Here is a 13,949-nt window from a genome sequence, read left to right on the forward strand (position 1 = left end):
AGTTTCTATCTGTATTTGCGTCCCATTGCGAATGTGGCACTGGGGCTAAACCTTTCAATTTTTTTGTTGTCCACCAGATGTCGTGAGTGGTTCACACACGAATAAACTGTGTTCCATAAACTCCTAGACATAGAATAGAATAGAATAGAATAGAATAGAATCGATTATACAGTGGAAATTCACACACACACACACACACACACACACACACACACACACACACACACACACACACACACACACACACACACACACACACACACACACACACACACACACACACACACTTCAGATACAATTGCGGTCAAATTGTGCCATAACTTTAAATCCCACCCTGGAAATAACAGGGACACTTGGCGCTGATGTTACTGGTGTTATAAAATAATCTGATATTTTAGCTTTATTGTGTCACTTCCGATGGGGAAAATGAGACTGCTGTGAGCAGAGAGTCCGCAGCTGCTTTGCGCATCCACTGCGCGCCTTCAGAGACACCCCCCCCCCCCCCCCCACACACACACACACACACACAACAGCAGAGGTTGTGTTTCCATATTTTCACACATGACGGAAATACATAAAGTCCGGAGAAGGCATCAGTCGGCTCAGTCCTCACAGGTGGAAGATGGAAACGGGTCATGACCGGGAGGAGTTTTCTCTAAGTGGACTCGAACAACCGGCGCTGTTTTAGGACTCTGCTCTTTGGATTATGCTCTCCATCCTGATCTGTGGGTTTTACCGCCGATTTTAGATTAGATTCATTTGGACGCCGCTCTTTGCTGAATGCAAACATCGTCATGTTTGTCAGAACAACCTTCCTCCTCTACTTTGTGCTGTCACTCTTGACGTTGACTTGTAGCATGGAAAGTGAGATTTGCTTTCCGATAAGACTGGATCACAGCGGCAGGAGGGATTCTGACAACGACGTAGACACCAGTGATAGAAAATTAGCCATAAAGTTAAAAGCTTTTCAGCAGGAATTAGTCATTGATTTGCAGCAAGATTCCAATTTTATTGCGCCTTCCTTCTCTAGCGAAGACGCGTTTTGGCTTCCTGGCGCCAGCGGCGACCTGAGCCGGTGTTTTTACGCAGGATACGTAAACGGTGACCCAAACTCTTATGCGGCTTTGAGTCTCTGCAAAGGATTAAACGGTGCGTTTGGCTTTCAAGGCTGGGAATATTTCATCAGCCCCGTGCGAAATGACACCCGGGGCGCGCAGGCTGCGCACACCATCCGGCGCAGAACCAGCCACAATCTCAAGCGTAGCGCGACATCTAGGTGCGCGGTGGACACCGATTTGAGTCTCTCAGTTGCGCAATCGCTGGAGAAATACAAGCAGCTGAAGGACTACAACAATGTAACAGAAACAATGCTGCAGAAGATGAAGATGGGGAGAGCCAAAAGGTTCGCCTCGGTGCCCAGATACGTGGAGACGCTCGTGGTGGCGGACGAGTCCATGGCGCAGTTCCACGGAGATGACCTGAAGCACTACCTCCTGACCCTGATGTCGGTGGCAGCGAGGCTCTACAGGCACCCGACCATTCTGAACTCCATCAGCATCACAGTCGTGAAGATCATGATCATATCCGAAGAAGACAAAGGACCGAAGGTGTCTGGGAACGCGGCCATGACGCTTCGGAACTTCTGCACCTGGCAGAAAAAGATGAACAAAAACAACGACAAGCACCCTGACTACTGGGACACAGCCATTCTTTTCACTAGACAGGTAAACAGGAACCAGTTCACCTTCTGTAACAGCAGCTCTGTTCTGATTTGGCACAGGCGCGCGGACGTGGGCCGGTGCGTTAGTGATGGTTGCCAATGTTTGGCTCCAAGCCCTACTTTGGGTCGTCCAACACTATACTTCTGTTTCTTGTGAAGATTTCTAGTGAAACTAATCTCTAACGTATTCATTCATAATACAGAGTTTACGTTTGTCTGTAAGTAATGAAAGCTGAAGCTGTGTTGTGACCGTATCCTGGTGTATTTCATCTTCACCAGTGTGTTTGGTAATAGCTGATGATGTTGGTGTTTTTCTATGGGTCAGGAAGGTTTGGGAGCTGTTCCTTCTAATCCATTATGTTATTACTTTATTTCTATTGCACTAAAACACACTTACCCAATGACATCACAGATTTGACTCTATTCTACCCCCCCCCCCCCCCCCCACACACACACACACAAAATAAACAAATACATAAAAGAAAAAACTAACAAACTTAAATGATCTTTGTGGGTTTTATAAAGTCAGAATCCACTCTGACTTATTTATGCTGCTGTCACCACGTCATGCTGGTGACAGCGTGTTTGAGCTCTAATGAGCATCAGTGCCCTGGGGATGCGCTTGTTGGATGTGTCTTGTTTGCCCTGATCCTCTGGTTGGGGGTTTCCAGCCCTTCCCACCACCCCACATCTTATTAAACTAGCTTCTTAAAGGAGGACTGGGTGGGGTTAGAGGTGGTGCCTTACATCATGGCCACATCCCTCCTGCTCAAGAGGATATATTCATTACCAGCTGCAGCTGCATCTTTAGACACAAAAATGTTCCTGGAGAGTAAACACTGGATGTGCGTCTAGCCTAGGAACGTTGACCGTGACCTTGTTTTCCGCTGAAAGTGAACCAAACTGAAAATCCACACACTGGGTCACAGGGTTTTTGACTCCACATGTATAGAGCTGATGTTATAAACTCTACAGCCAGTTCAGATGACCCCAGTAAACTGAACCAGGCCTGTCTTCAGTGAGTCATGTGGATATAATTTGCTGTAAAGCAGAAAGACAGGCACCATGGGAATTCCATCGCTGTTTCAGTTCATATTGACCTCATCTGCATTAATCAGAGGTTTCATTAGAGAAAAAAAGCAAGAAAACTTCTCTTCTGTGGGCCAGACTGTTATGTCTGAAAAAAGCAATGATGGAATTTAAATGAAGCTCATAGAAACCAAGGTTATTTAAAGCTGTTACAGAGCAGTTTTTACAGCAAACGCCTTTGTTTGAGTACATTTTGGTGTCATTTAAAGATATGTAAAGTCACTGTTAAAGTGCAGCCCCTAGCTAAATGACAAGAGCATCAGACTCCCTTTCATCACTCGCAACGAGTGAAGAGGTAAATGTGTAAAACTATGTTCATGAATGGAAAAAGTTTTGTAATCGTCTGTTACAAAACAGTAAATGCATTTTGTCCTCATGGGCTCCCGTAGAAGCCCAGAGACTTAGGCCCAATCCCAAAACTTGCACTGCGCCCTATTACATACCATAGCAGGTTTATTTTTAAAGCACATTTAAAACAGCATGACAGCTGACCAAAGTGCTGTACAGTAGTAATAAAAAGGAAAAACCCCAAGATAAAAACAAGATAAAAATCATATATGAGATTAAAGGAATAACCTAAAATTTTAAAGAAACTTACTAGAGTAAACAACAGTCACAATAAAAACATAAAAACAACAACATTGATCAAGAGCTAAATGATAGAAGTAGGCCTTCAGTACAGACTTGAATCGACCCAGTTCTGGGGCTTGTCGGACACTAAGGAGGAGAGCATTCCAGAGTTTAGGAGCAGCGAATGCAAAGGCCCGCTCCTCACGAGATTTATACTTCATTTTTGGGATGCACAAAAGCAAATGATCTGCCGATCTCAGGTTTCTGGTTGGAGCATAAGGCATGAGCAGTTCTGACAGATAAGCAGGGGCTTGACCATTCAGGGTATTGTAAACAAAGGTCAAAACCTTAATCTGGATGCGGTATTTAACAGGCAGCCAGTGCAAGCGTGCAAGGACAGGTGAAATGTGACAGCGTCTCGAGGTGTTTGTCAGGAATCTATAGCCGCTGCATTCTGTACTCCCTGAAGACGCTCAATTGCTGAGCATTTTTAATAAAGTTAAAAAAAACTTTATTAACAACTTTCAAACAAACAACCAAACAGTTATTTAAAATATATTTACATTCATTGCTGCTTTGTCAGCATCAATGAATCGTCTTGAAATGACCTACTTTCATTTGAAAATATGTATTTTCAGAAAAGGCGCTTGAGCCTTTTCTCCCACAGCAATGGATTGTGGGTAATACACTTCACCCAAGTCCACATTGATGCAGACTTGGGTTGAGGGCAGATCAAGGGTGCAAAAGGGGTGTGATCAATTTCTGCACTTGAGAATCAGGACACCCTACACACTCGCTCCCCGGGTGGGGATTAAAGGGTGCAAGTGTGGAAAGGCGATTATTGGGATCGGGCCGTAGACTAGCTCCAATGAATTTTAGACCTGATTTTTATGGTTATATGTTACAAAGCTGCCAATATATATTTTTTTCTTTTCTTTTCAAACAACTGGGCATCACTTAATTCATTTTCATCAACTTTTTGATGGATGTTTCCAGAAATTAACAGTAAAAACAACGCATTATCTCCTCAATGATCACCTTCAGGAGCCAGCGTGTACAGGTCTGTTTTGAGCAGTGCAGAAAGAGAACATCAAATATCAGTTTTCATCAGACAGAAGTGCACGCACAGCTGTCGGATGTATTCGACTACATCCTTCATCGCTCAGGACTGAAAATTCTTCCATCCCAGATTTTTGCTTTTAGACATCAAACAGTGTCTTTCATGCAACGCCCAGCCATCAGACCACAGTTCATCTCTAGTGAATTTGTGTCATGATGACTATAAATGAGTCCACTAAGTCCATGTGTTATTTTGCTGTTTACAGCGTCTTTAAACTGGGATTCATTGTGTGCCGTTAACCAGCCTACAGTGTAATTTTGCAGCTTTTATGAAGACCAACTTGACGATGTCCAGAGGCAACTGTGGTTGTGTTTAAATTCAACAAACAGCCTGATTGCTGTGAAAGAATGTTGCAAGATTAGTCAGTTCATTATGCTACACAGAGCGGCCAAAAGATTAGATCTAACTATAAATCTGCAAGTTTCCCTAGGGAACGAGGCTGTGCTTGCACTCTGCATCGTGACAGTGGGCTGAGAAACAAAGAAAAGGTCCGTGTTTGGATGCTTTAAACCTCGTCTGATAATAAAAACAATGTCATAAAAGCCTTATAGGTGTTAAAGTAGAGAGGAGTTAAAGGCATCTTGACAGATATGAGAAGTAGGTCAGGAGAACAAACTCCCTGACATGGCCTTTTCTTCCCTCCTGCTCATCTCGCTGCTTTTATTTATTTTTTTACTCGACTGGCCCAAGCTTTCGCATGTCGTCTCTGCACATGAGCACATCTGGACTCCATTTGCACCGGTCAACAAATGTGGTTTTCGCAGTTTATTCTTGGAATGATTTGACAAAAGCAGTCAAGGTCTTCACTTGGCACCACGTTTCATTGTTGCATGCAGTACAGCAAAGGATCATGGGGGATGTTTGAGATTAAATTGGCTGCTCGTTGCCCGTTTCCGTGCTTTTGGAGCCGTGGAGTGCTGGAGGGTTGTTTTTGGGCCACGTGTGGTTCTCTGTGGCATTTAGAGCTGGGTTTGTCCTGTGATTATGGGGTTCAGGTCCAAGTGGACACTGGCTAAGGCTGGGTTTTTGTGGTAGAGAAATAGGTCGTCTGGAAACTGCTCTGCCATGGAAATGTTACGGCTGGGGACACTTACATTACCTCATAGACGAAGGTGTGCTCCAAACACCGTCGACTTAAAGACTGGGCGGAGTCAGACAGCTCTGCAGCTCGGGATGGTTTAATAATCTTTTTAGTGGTCTAACGACCAAAGTTATTCCAAAGATCTGTCATCAAAGTAACTTCACTACAGCCTGTTTCACAAAGAGATAACTGAGCCAAATGAGTCACATTTCTGTTATTTCTGACCTTTTCACACGGATTGGGGGTTTTGTGCAGGCTGCTAAACATTACAAATGTTTCAAAGACAGAAATCAAGCTGCACCAAACCTACTGGTTAAGGCTTGACCCCGGACCACGTCAACAGGATTCATCAGTTGGTTGCTGATGTGTCACGCAATAGAGGGGTTGGACCCAACCATGCACACTTAGGATGAAAAAACAAAGAGGAAAAGATGTGTTGGTAATAAAAGAAGCAACACGCGACAGGAAATGAGAGACAGTCCATGTGGCAGGTGGAGAAAGCAGGGAGTACACACACAGGAAGGAGATTACTGAGTGCCTAAAGGTGTAAGAGGCTACTCAGCCTCCGTCTTTGGGAAACAATCAACACTAGAATAAGCTGAAACTGAAAACAAAGCCAAATAAATTAAGAACAAGCTAAAAAAACACATGGCATTTTCAGCGGATCCTTGGAACATCTTTTGAGTAACCGAGGCCCTAAAATGCCTCAAATTAAATTGACAAATTTACCAAAAATCTATTTGCCAATATTTTATTGGGCTTTGCTAATCCAAGGACAGCGAGTCTCTAGGTGTGTCCTTTTCCATAAATCCAGACGTTAAACTCAAATTATAGCACAGCCATCTGTCAAATAGTGCTGATGCTCTTTTGAAAGTAAAATACTTTTATTTTACTCATTGAGCCAGGGATGGTGCTTCCTTCCAATTCCAACTTTCTATTATTTATTATTGTTTAAAGGGCAGAATTAGAATTGAAGTAATAAGTCGTTGAGTTTTACCTTCAAGAACAAGTAGAAAATCTTTAGTTTTCAGCTTTTATTTCTGCTAAGTGGTTGTACTTCCTGTTGTTTTAATGAAGGATCTTTGTGGAGCGTCGACCTGTGACACCCTTGGGATGGCAGACGTTGGCACCATGTGTGACCCGAAGAGAAGCTGCTCTGTGATTGAAGATGATGGTCTGCCGTCCGCCTTCACCACTGCTCATGAGCTTGGTTTGTGACCTTTTTAAAAAAAAATCTAAGACATATTAGTTTTTATTACATTCTTCATGTGTTGCACCTCAACAGGACACGTGTTCAACATGCCACACGACAACGTGAAAGCTTGTGAGGATGTGTTTGGGAAACTGCAGGAAAACCACATGATGTCTCCCACACTCATTCAGATCAATCGCACCAGCCCCTGGTCGCCCTGCAGCGCCGCCATCATCACTGAGTTCCTGGATGGAGGACACGGTGAGCCGAGTTCAAACAATCTGAAGGCAGAGGAAAAATTTGTCTCATTTAAGACCGATCTTAAAGAGGAAGCACTTGGAATCAGTCATCCATGCTTTCGTCACCTCTCGCTTGGACTACACTAATGCATTGTTAGTTGGAACTCCTGTCTCTGCTCTGAACCAGTTGCAGGTTGTCCAAAATGCTGCTGCTAGGTTTTAACAAACACAAGACGACATAGCCATATTACACCAGTCCTGAAACGTCTTTACTGGCTCCCCATCACATTTCGTGTGTGTTTTAAGATATTGATGCTTGTTTTTAAAGCCCTACACGACCTAGCTCCTCCTTATCTGTCCGACCTGCTGACTCCCGATGTACCTACTTGTATGTTGAGGTCAGCTGACCGTCTACTGCTTTGCACTCCCCGGGTGGCCTACAAATCACGAGGTGAACGTGCGTTTGTCCATGCTGCCCCCATGCTCTGGAACTCATTGCCCATTACAGTTAGGCTGGCATCCTCTCTGCCTGTTTTAAAATCTCGTTTAAAAACCTACTTTTATGACTTGGCTTTTAGGCAGTGATTCAATGTTATTGTATTATGATTTTATAGTTTCTATTGTTGTGTTTTATCTTCTTATTGTTTTAACTTTTGTTTGAATTGATCCTGCCTGGTCAGCACTTTGGTCAGCTCTCACGCTGTGTCTTAAACTGTGCTATAAAAATAAAGTTGGTATGGTAAATCAGAATCAACATTTTTCTAGTTTCGGAGTCCAAAGATAGCTGCAAACATGAGGAAATAAGCGACAGGATGAATGAAAATTAATCCATGCTTATATTCTAATGCTCAGAGAAAAAAAATCTTAAAAAGAGATTCATGCATTTAGGATGCAGGTTGTTTGCCAACCAGACCAGACCACAGGCCTCTCAGCCTGGGAGCAATCCTAAACTTTTATTTTAAAACGTCGCCCACATCTGTCCAGATTACAGGGTTCGGTCCTGGGAGAGTCACCCCAGTGGTTTGGACATGAGGTGCATCTATCCAGGTTTACTCCAAATAGACAAACGATTTCCTGCTTTTCTGCACGTCCGTTTTGGAAGTGAAGAAACAAGCAGACAGAGACACGTGAAGGACATCTTTAGCTCCAACCCAAAACGATTTCTTCTGTTACTGAACCAGATTTCTCCTGCCAGTTATCATAAATTCAAATGTCAAGAAAAAAAAACATGTTTCTGTGTTTGAGACAATTTCCACAGAGTGATGTTTGCTTCCACAATCATTAGTCCGCTACTCATCATAACAACTCACACTGCCAAGCTGTTGTTTTTCATCACTGATCTTCTGAGTGAGAACAGGAAGCAAGAGGTGCAGGGGGACTTGTATTCTATCGGCTAATCAAGACGTTTCTTCTGCCAAGTCTAAATGGAAGGAGACCAGTTAGCCGCCAGCTGCTGCTCATTTATTCGCAGCCTTATTATCTGTTGAGAATTCATCAGATGACAAATGACATCACAAACGCCTTTCAGGCACCGCAATCCTTCTTTTGAATGTGATGGTTCTCCAGAAAGACAAGTGGCCATAAAACATTCTTCTGGAAACCCTTTTCTTGCACTTCCCAAAAGAATAGTGTGCAACTTTTAAGAACCAAGCTCTGACCTTGTCACGCCTTGCCTGTAATTTTAGGATCTAACGTTGTCTAACAAGCCCACCCTTGCTGCAGATGGAGGAACAAGGGTGGGCTTGTGGGTTTAAGTGGGACAACTTGAGGATGGGTTGGGGTATATTTGTGTGTGGGTTGCTTGTGCATGTTAGTGTATACATCTCTGGTGTAAACTACACACATTTAAACTATTTTCTGTTCAAAGAAACCAAAAAGCAGGGAAAAAGTTGCTTAAACTGCAGCCAACACAATCCCACTCACAAGTTTTACAAAAGCGTAAAATTATTTATGTCATAACCACATTCCTGCGCCACACCAGAGACCACTTTAGTAAAACTGTCATTTCATTTGTTTCTCTCTTCCAGGGGACTGTTTGCTCGACCAGCCCCAGAAAACCTTAGCTCTTTCTGATACTTTGCCTGGATCATCTTACAGTCTCAACCGTCAGTGTGAGCTGGCCTTCGGAGAAGGCTCCAAGCCTTGTCCTTTTATGCAGCCACCATGCAGTCGGCTGTGGTGCACGGGACAGTCCAGTGGGCACTTGGTGTGTATGACTCGGCACTTCCCCTGGGCTGACGGGACGCAGTGTGGTGATGGACAGGTCTGTGACCGCGGGATCTGCTCCTCCAAATACGTTCGACGTCTGAAGGTAAACATCAGATAAAGACTCAAACTGCTAGACCAGGTTAAGACGTCTCTAATGAACGCACTTCTTAATTGATTCTCCAGGTAGATGGACGATGGGGAAAGTGGGGTTTGTTTGGTTCCTGTTCTCGTTCCTGTGGAGGAGGTGTACAGCTATCTAAAAGAGAATGTAACAACCCAGTTCCATCAAACGGGGGTAAATACTGCCAAGGTGTTCGGGTCAAATATCGTTCCTGCAACTTGAATCACTGCCCAGAGACAGGTAGGACTCACCCAGAGAAGGTTTGGACACGAGACCAACAGCTGTCCTACATCTGACTCGATGCGCCCTTCCTCCACTGTGTAGCTTTGACTTATCGTGAGGAGCAGTGTCAGACCTCTGGTAACAGCTTCACCAGCAATCGCATCACACACACCGTGGTGTGGGTACCAAAGTACTCTGGAGTCTCCCCGAACGACAGGTGCAAACTCATCTGCAGGGCCAACGGCACCGGATACTTCAACGTCCTGGCACCCAAGGTAAACTACCTTCATTTTATTTGACTTATTTTATTACCTGAACAATCTTAACGCAAACTGAATGGCTGGGTTGATGAGCTAATGGCTAGTCACAGCTTAGATCAAAGGGATTGTTTTGTTGTATTAAAACAAGTCCAATCAGCAAGATTTCACACTTGGTTCATACAAAATCATTTTTTACTAGCCTTTACTCTGTCTAAAAGTTCTCTTTACATGATTATTTACAGGAGGTCCTTTACAGAGTAAATTATTGTTACTTAGCTTGGCTGTTAACCAGCATGGGAGTAACTTAGCAGGGACACGCGTGTGCGGTCTAAACACCCCAAGCAGACAGAAATAGCTCATTTTATGAACTGGGAACATAGTAAAATTTACTGTAGGATAAAATGACTTTATGTCAGCCAGCTGCCTGGAGTCTTAGCCTAATGGAAGGAATGAAGTTGGAGGACAGTTTATCTCCGTCAGATAGCAGAGTGTGGGGTGAGCCTGAGCAGCAGTGGGACAGAGTTCACACATCACTTCAGGCTGTTGATTACTTTAACCACAAATATAAAACACTGAAGAAAAACAGAAACTTTACAACAAATTTACAAAACATGTAAAGTACATCTTTTGCACTCAAGCATGTCTCAAAACTGTGATTTTGTATAGTTTGATGATGCAGGAATGCGTGTTTGTTGTTTATTTCTGCGTTATAGGCGTGTTTCCACTGTCAGAACTTCACAGTAAATTCTGGGAGGGGGATACTGAGCGGGAGACACGATGTCCCGGTCCTTACAGCCTCTCAAACTCAGCCTTTTCAGAACTTTGCACAGACATCTGCATATTGCAACTGCTTCTGCAGGGAGGGGTGTCACTGATCAGCGTCAAAAAGCATCCACAGTTATACCGATAGCATTAAAAGTTTTATTCTGTTGAAGTATATCATGATTTCATCCATTCGGAGGACGAGAGCAGCTGTGTGATGTAAAATGTGGCGTTCAATGACCAGAAGAAGCTCAGTTTTTTACAGCTCTCTGTGGCACGTCAGAGCCCCGTGAAATAAGTCGTCGTGGGGGGATTCCGCTGTGTTTTCCGGTGTCGGGATTTTAGTTATGGAAATTTTAAAGCAGTGCTTTTTTTTCTTTTGCTTCCGTTCTTCACAAGCAACTCTTCTAATTTTACTACTGCTGGTTGTTTTGGACAATGTCGGCTGAGTTACAATCAGTGCGAGTAACCAAAAGTTCTGCTCAGCTCCTCCACCGGGAGCTCCTACCCCTGATCCGGTACTCAGAAAGATGGCTGTTCGCCTGGCCCAGTCAAGTGGAGACACTCACATGTCGGGAAGTTCCTGTAAATGTGCCCTGGAGTTCCGACAGTGGGAACAGACCTAATGTGATTTTAAACGTCTTTTAAAATCCCCAGTGAGCCGTGGAGGATGGCTGCTTATACTGAGCCAGGATTCTCTGGAGGTTTCTTCCTGTTAAAAGGGAGTTTTCCTCTCCACTGTCGCTGCATGCTTGCTTAGTATGAGGATTGCTGTATAGTCACTGACACTAGTCAGTGACTTGATGCAATTTGCTGGGTTCCTTATATAGGAAACATTATTTCTGATTGGCTTAATGAACTGTGAATTGGAATGTTTATTATGTGAAGTGCCTTGAGACGACTCTTGTCGTGATTTGGCGCTATATAAATAAACTTGAATTGAATTGAAAAAATTGAATTTTTGGGAAAATGTATTTGCCTGACGTGTTTGTGAATCCCAGGTCGTGGATGGGACTCCATGCTCACCAGATTCCACTGGAGTTTGTGTCCAAGGAAAGTGCATCAAGGCTGGATGTGATGGCAAAATCGGCTCCACCAAAAAGTTTGATAAATGTGGAATCTGTGGAGGTGACAACAAGGGATGCAAGAAGGTGTCGGGCCTCTTCACTAAGCCTATGTAAGTAAACCCCATTATCATCATCATGTTTGTATTTATGTTTATGTATTTAGCAGACGCTTTTGTCCAAAGCGACTTACATTCATCATAGTGTTTTTTTGACCCTCTCTCTCTGGCTTCATCAGCTTTGTTTCAACTAAAATGTTTTGGCCTGCAGGCATGGCTACAACTTTGTTGTCATGTTGCCAGCTGGTGCAGCCAACATAGACATTCGCCAGCGAGGCTACAAGGGAATGCTGAGTGATGACAACTACTTGGCAGTGAAGAACAGCAATGGCCATTACCTGCTCAACGGGAATTACATTGTTTCAGCTGGAGAGAGGGACATCCACGTAAAGAACAGCTTGCTGCGCTACAGCGGGACAACCGGCCTCTCAGAGACACTTCAGGCTGCAAAGCCCCTGGGAGAAGTCCTGACCGTTGAGGTGCTCTGTGCAGGCAAACTGACCCCTCCTCGAATCCGTTACTCCTTCTACCTGCACCGTCAAACCAAGGAAGACAAAACTCTGAAGAAAGAGGAACGTGCATCTTCCCAGAACAGTGTTCTGGTAAAAGAGGGCGGCACTGAAAAAGGAGGAGACACCTTGAAGAGCTCCTACAACAAGGAGGATTTGGCTCCTGGGAAATGGATCTCCACACCTTGGGAAAAGTGCTCAGTGTCTTGCGGGCGTGGTTTCCAGAGAAGGATGGTGGAGTGTCTAAGACCAGATGGGAAGCCGGGGCTGGACTGTGATTCTTCACAAAGACCCTCGGTCATTAGAGTTTGTGAGGACACTTGTCCTGAGTGGCATATTGGGCAGTGGACGCCTTGTTCCAGAACCTGTGGGAAGGGCTTCAAGAGACGACCTCTGCACTGCAAAAACCAGATGGGGGATCTTCTCACACGGGATCTCTGCAGTGGACTTCGTAAACCACAGGAGCTGGACTTCTGTAATGTAAGGCCTTGTTAACGACCTGAAACTGTAAACTTTATGTTTTCAAAGGACACAACCGAACCCTCCTTTTTCATAAATATTGTTCTACGCCATCGCCGCTGGACTGTTTAAGGACAATGATGGACATTGCTTGAAATCTTAAAGGTGCAGTATGTAAGAATAAAGTGAGAATTGTGCAGTGAGAAAATCCCAAAGAGTTTAATGTTTCAGTCATTGCGGAAGGAAGGTTACACTGAGACATATTTCATATCCAGCTGGCTGTGGGCATTTTCAGTTTTTCTCCTTTCAAAACAAAGGAAGGAGGGACGTAACTACTGTTTACCATCAGTGAGTGTGGGGGGTGCCGTGTCTCCTGTGAGCTAATACTGCAGCGCCGGCACAAAGCTCCAGAGCTGTTTAAAGTAGTTGCAGTAACCACATTCTACCACAGGATGTCATTTTTACTTCATTTCTACATAATGCACCTTGAATGTCAGAATTTATTTCAGCATCATGTTTCGAAAGAGCAGAAAGAGCTTGACGTTAGAATAAAAACAAGCATAAACAACAATAAGTAAAGTTTCTTACATGGAAATCAGACTAATGAAATCAAATAAATGTAAGAAACAAAACAAATCAACATGAAAACAAGAAAAACAGGAATTCTCGAGAGTCTTAAACTGAAGGATGCATTTATAAACAGCTAATCTACTTCGTTCTGGAAACTATATGATGTTGTAATAAGTTCACTGTCCATGCCCCAGGATCATTGTCAGAATAGATCAGCTGACAAAATGTTACTACAATAGTTTTTGTAGCAGCTACCGTTCTCTCAGACTGACAACTGGCACCATTGTAGGAGCGTCCCTGAATATTTTTGTTAATTCATAAAAGAAATGTGAGCAAACTCTAACATTTCTGCAGATGCTCTGCAGCAACAAATGTCTATATGCAAAAGCGATCAGTTACCATCAGTAAGTCAAGATGAAAAATACCATTTTTGATGCCTTTTGACAATGGCGACCACGTTAAACATGATTTTCCTCCAGCAGCCATGACAGAAATAAAAGCAGAGCAGTTATTAATTATGTTTGAATACTTCATCTGAGTCTGTGAGCCCGATTTTGGGTTTGAATCGAAACATGACGTTTGCGTTCATTAGGACCAGGTCCACTGTCACTGTGGGTTTGGTCCAGCATTGATCTTTAAACTATAACTTTAGGACATCAATCAGTGTTTTTGTGATCGTTTAAAAAAAAACATCACTTGGTGTA

The 13,949-nt window shown here is 43.6% G+C and overlaps 1 protein-coding gene across 1 annotated transcript; it reads left to right on the forward strand.

Moving 5' to 3' along the window:
• The first annotated feature begins 575 nt into the window (after positions 1-575).
• On the forward strand, positions 576-12,890 carry adamts15a (ADAM metallopeptidase with thrombospondin type 1 motif, 15a). Its single transcript, XM_015960895.3, has 8 exons — positions 576-1,724; positions 6,658-6,790; positions 6,866-7,033; positions 9,039-9,322; positions 9,403-9,580; positions 9,665-9,837; positions 11,586-11,761; positions 11,919-12,890. The coding sequence occupies exons 1-8, from the start codon at positions 795-797 to the stop codon at positions 12,709-12,711; spliced, it is 2,835 nt and encodes a 944-aa protein (XP_015816381.3). The 5' UTR covers positions 576-794; the 3' UTR covers positions 12,712-12,890.
• The last annotated feature ends 1,059 nt before the right edge of the window (positions 12,891-13,949 follow it).

This window comes from Nothobranchius furzeri, chromosome 10 (assembly GCF_043380555.1).
Source record: "Nothobranchius furzeri strain GRZ-AD chromosome 10, NfurGRZ-RIMD1, whole genome shotgun sequence".
NCBI lineage: Eukaryota > Metazoa > Chordata > Actinopteri > Cyprinodontiformes > Nothobranchiidae > Nothobranchius > Nothobranchius furzeri.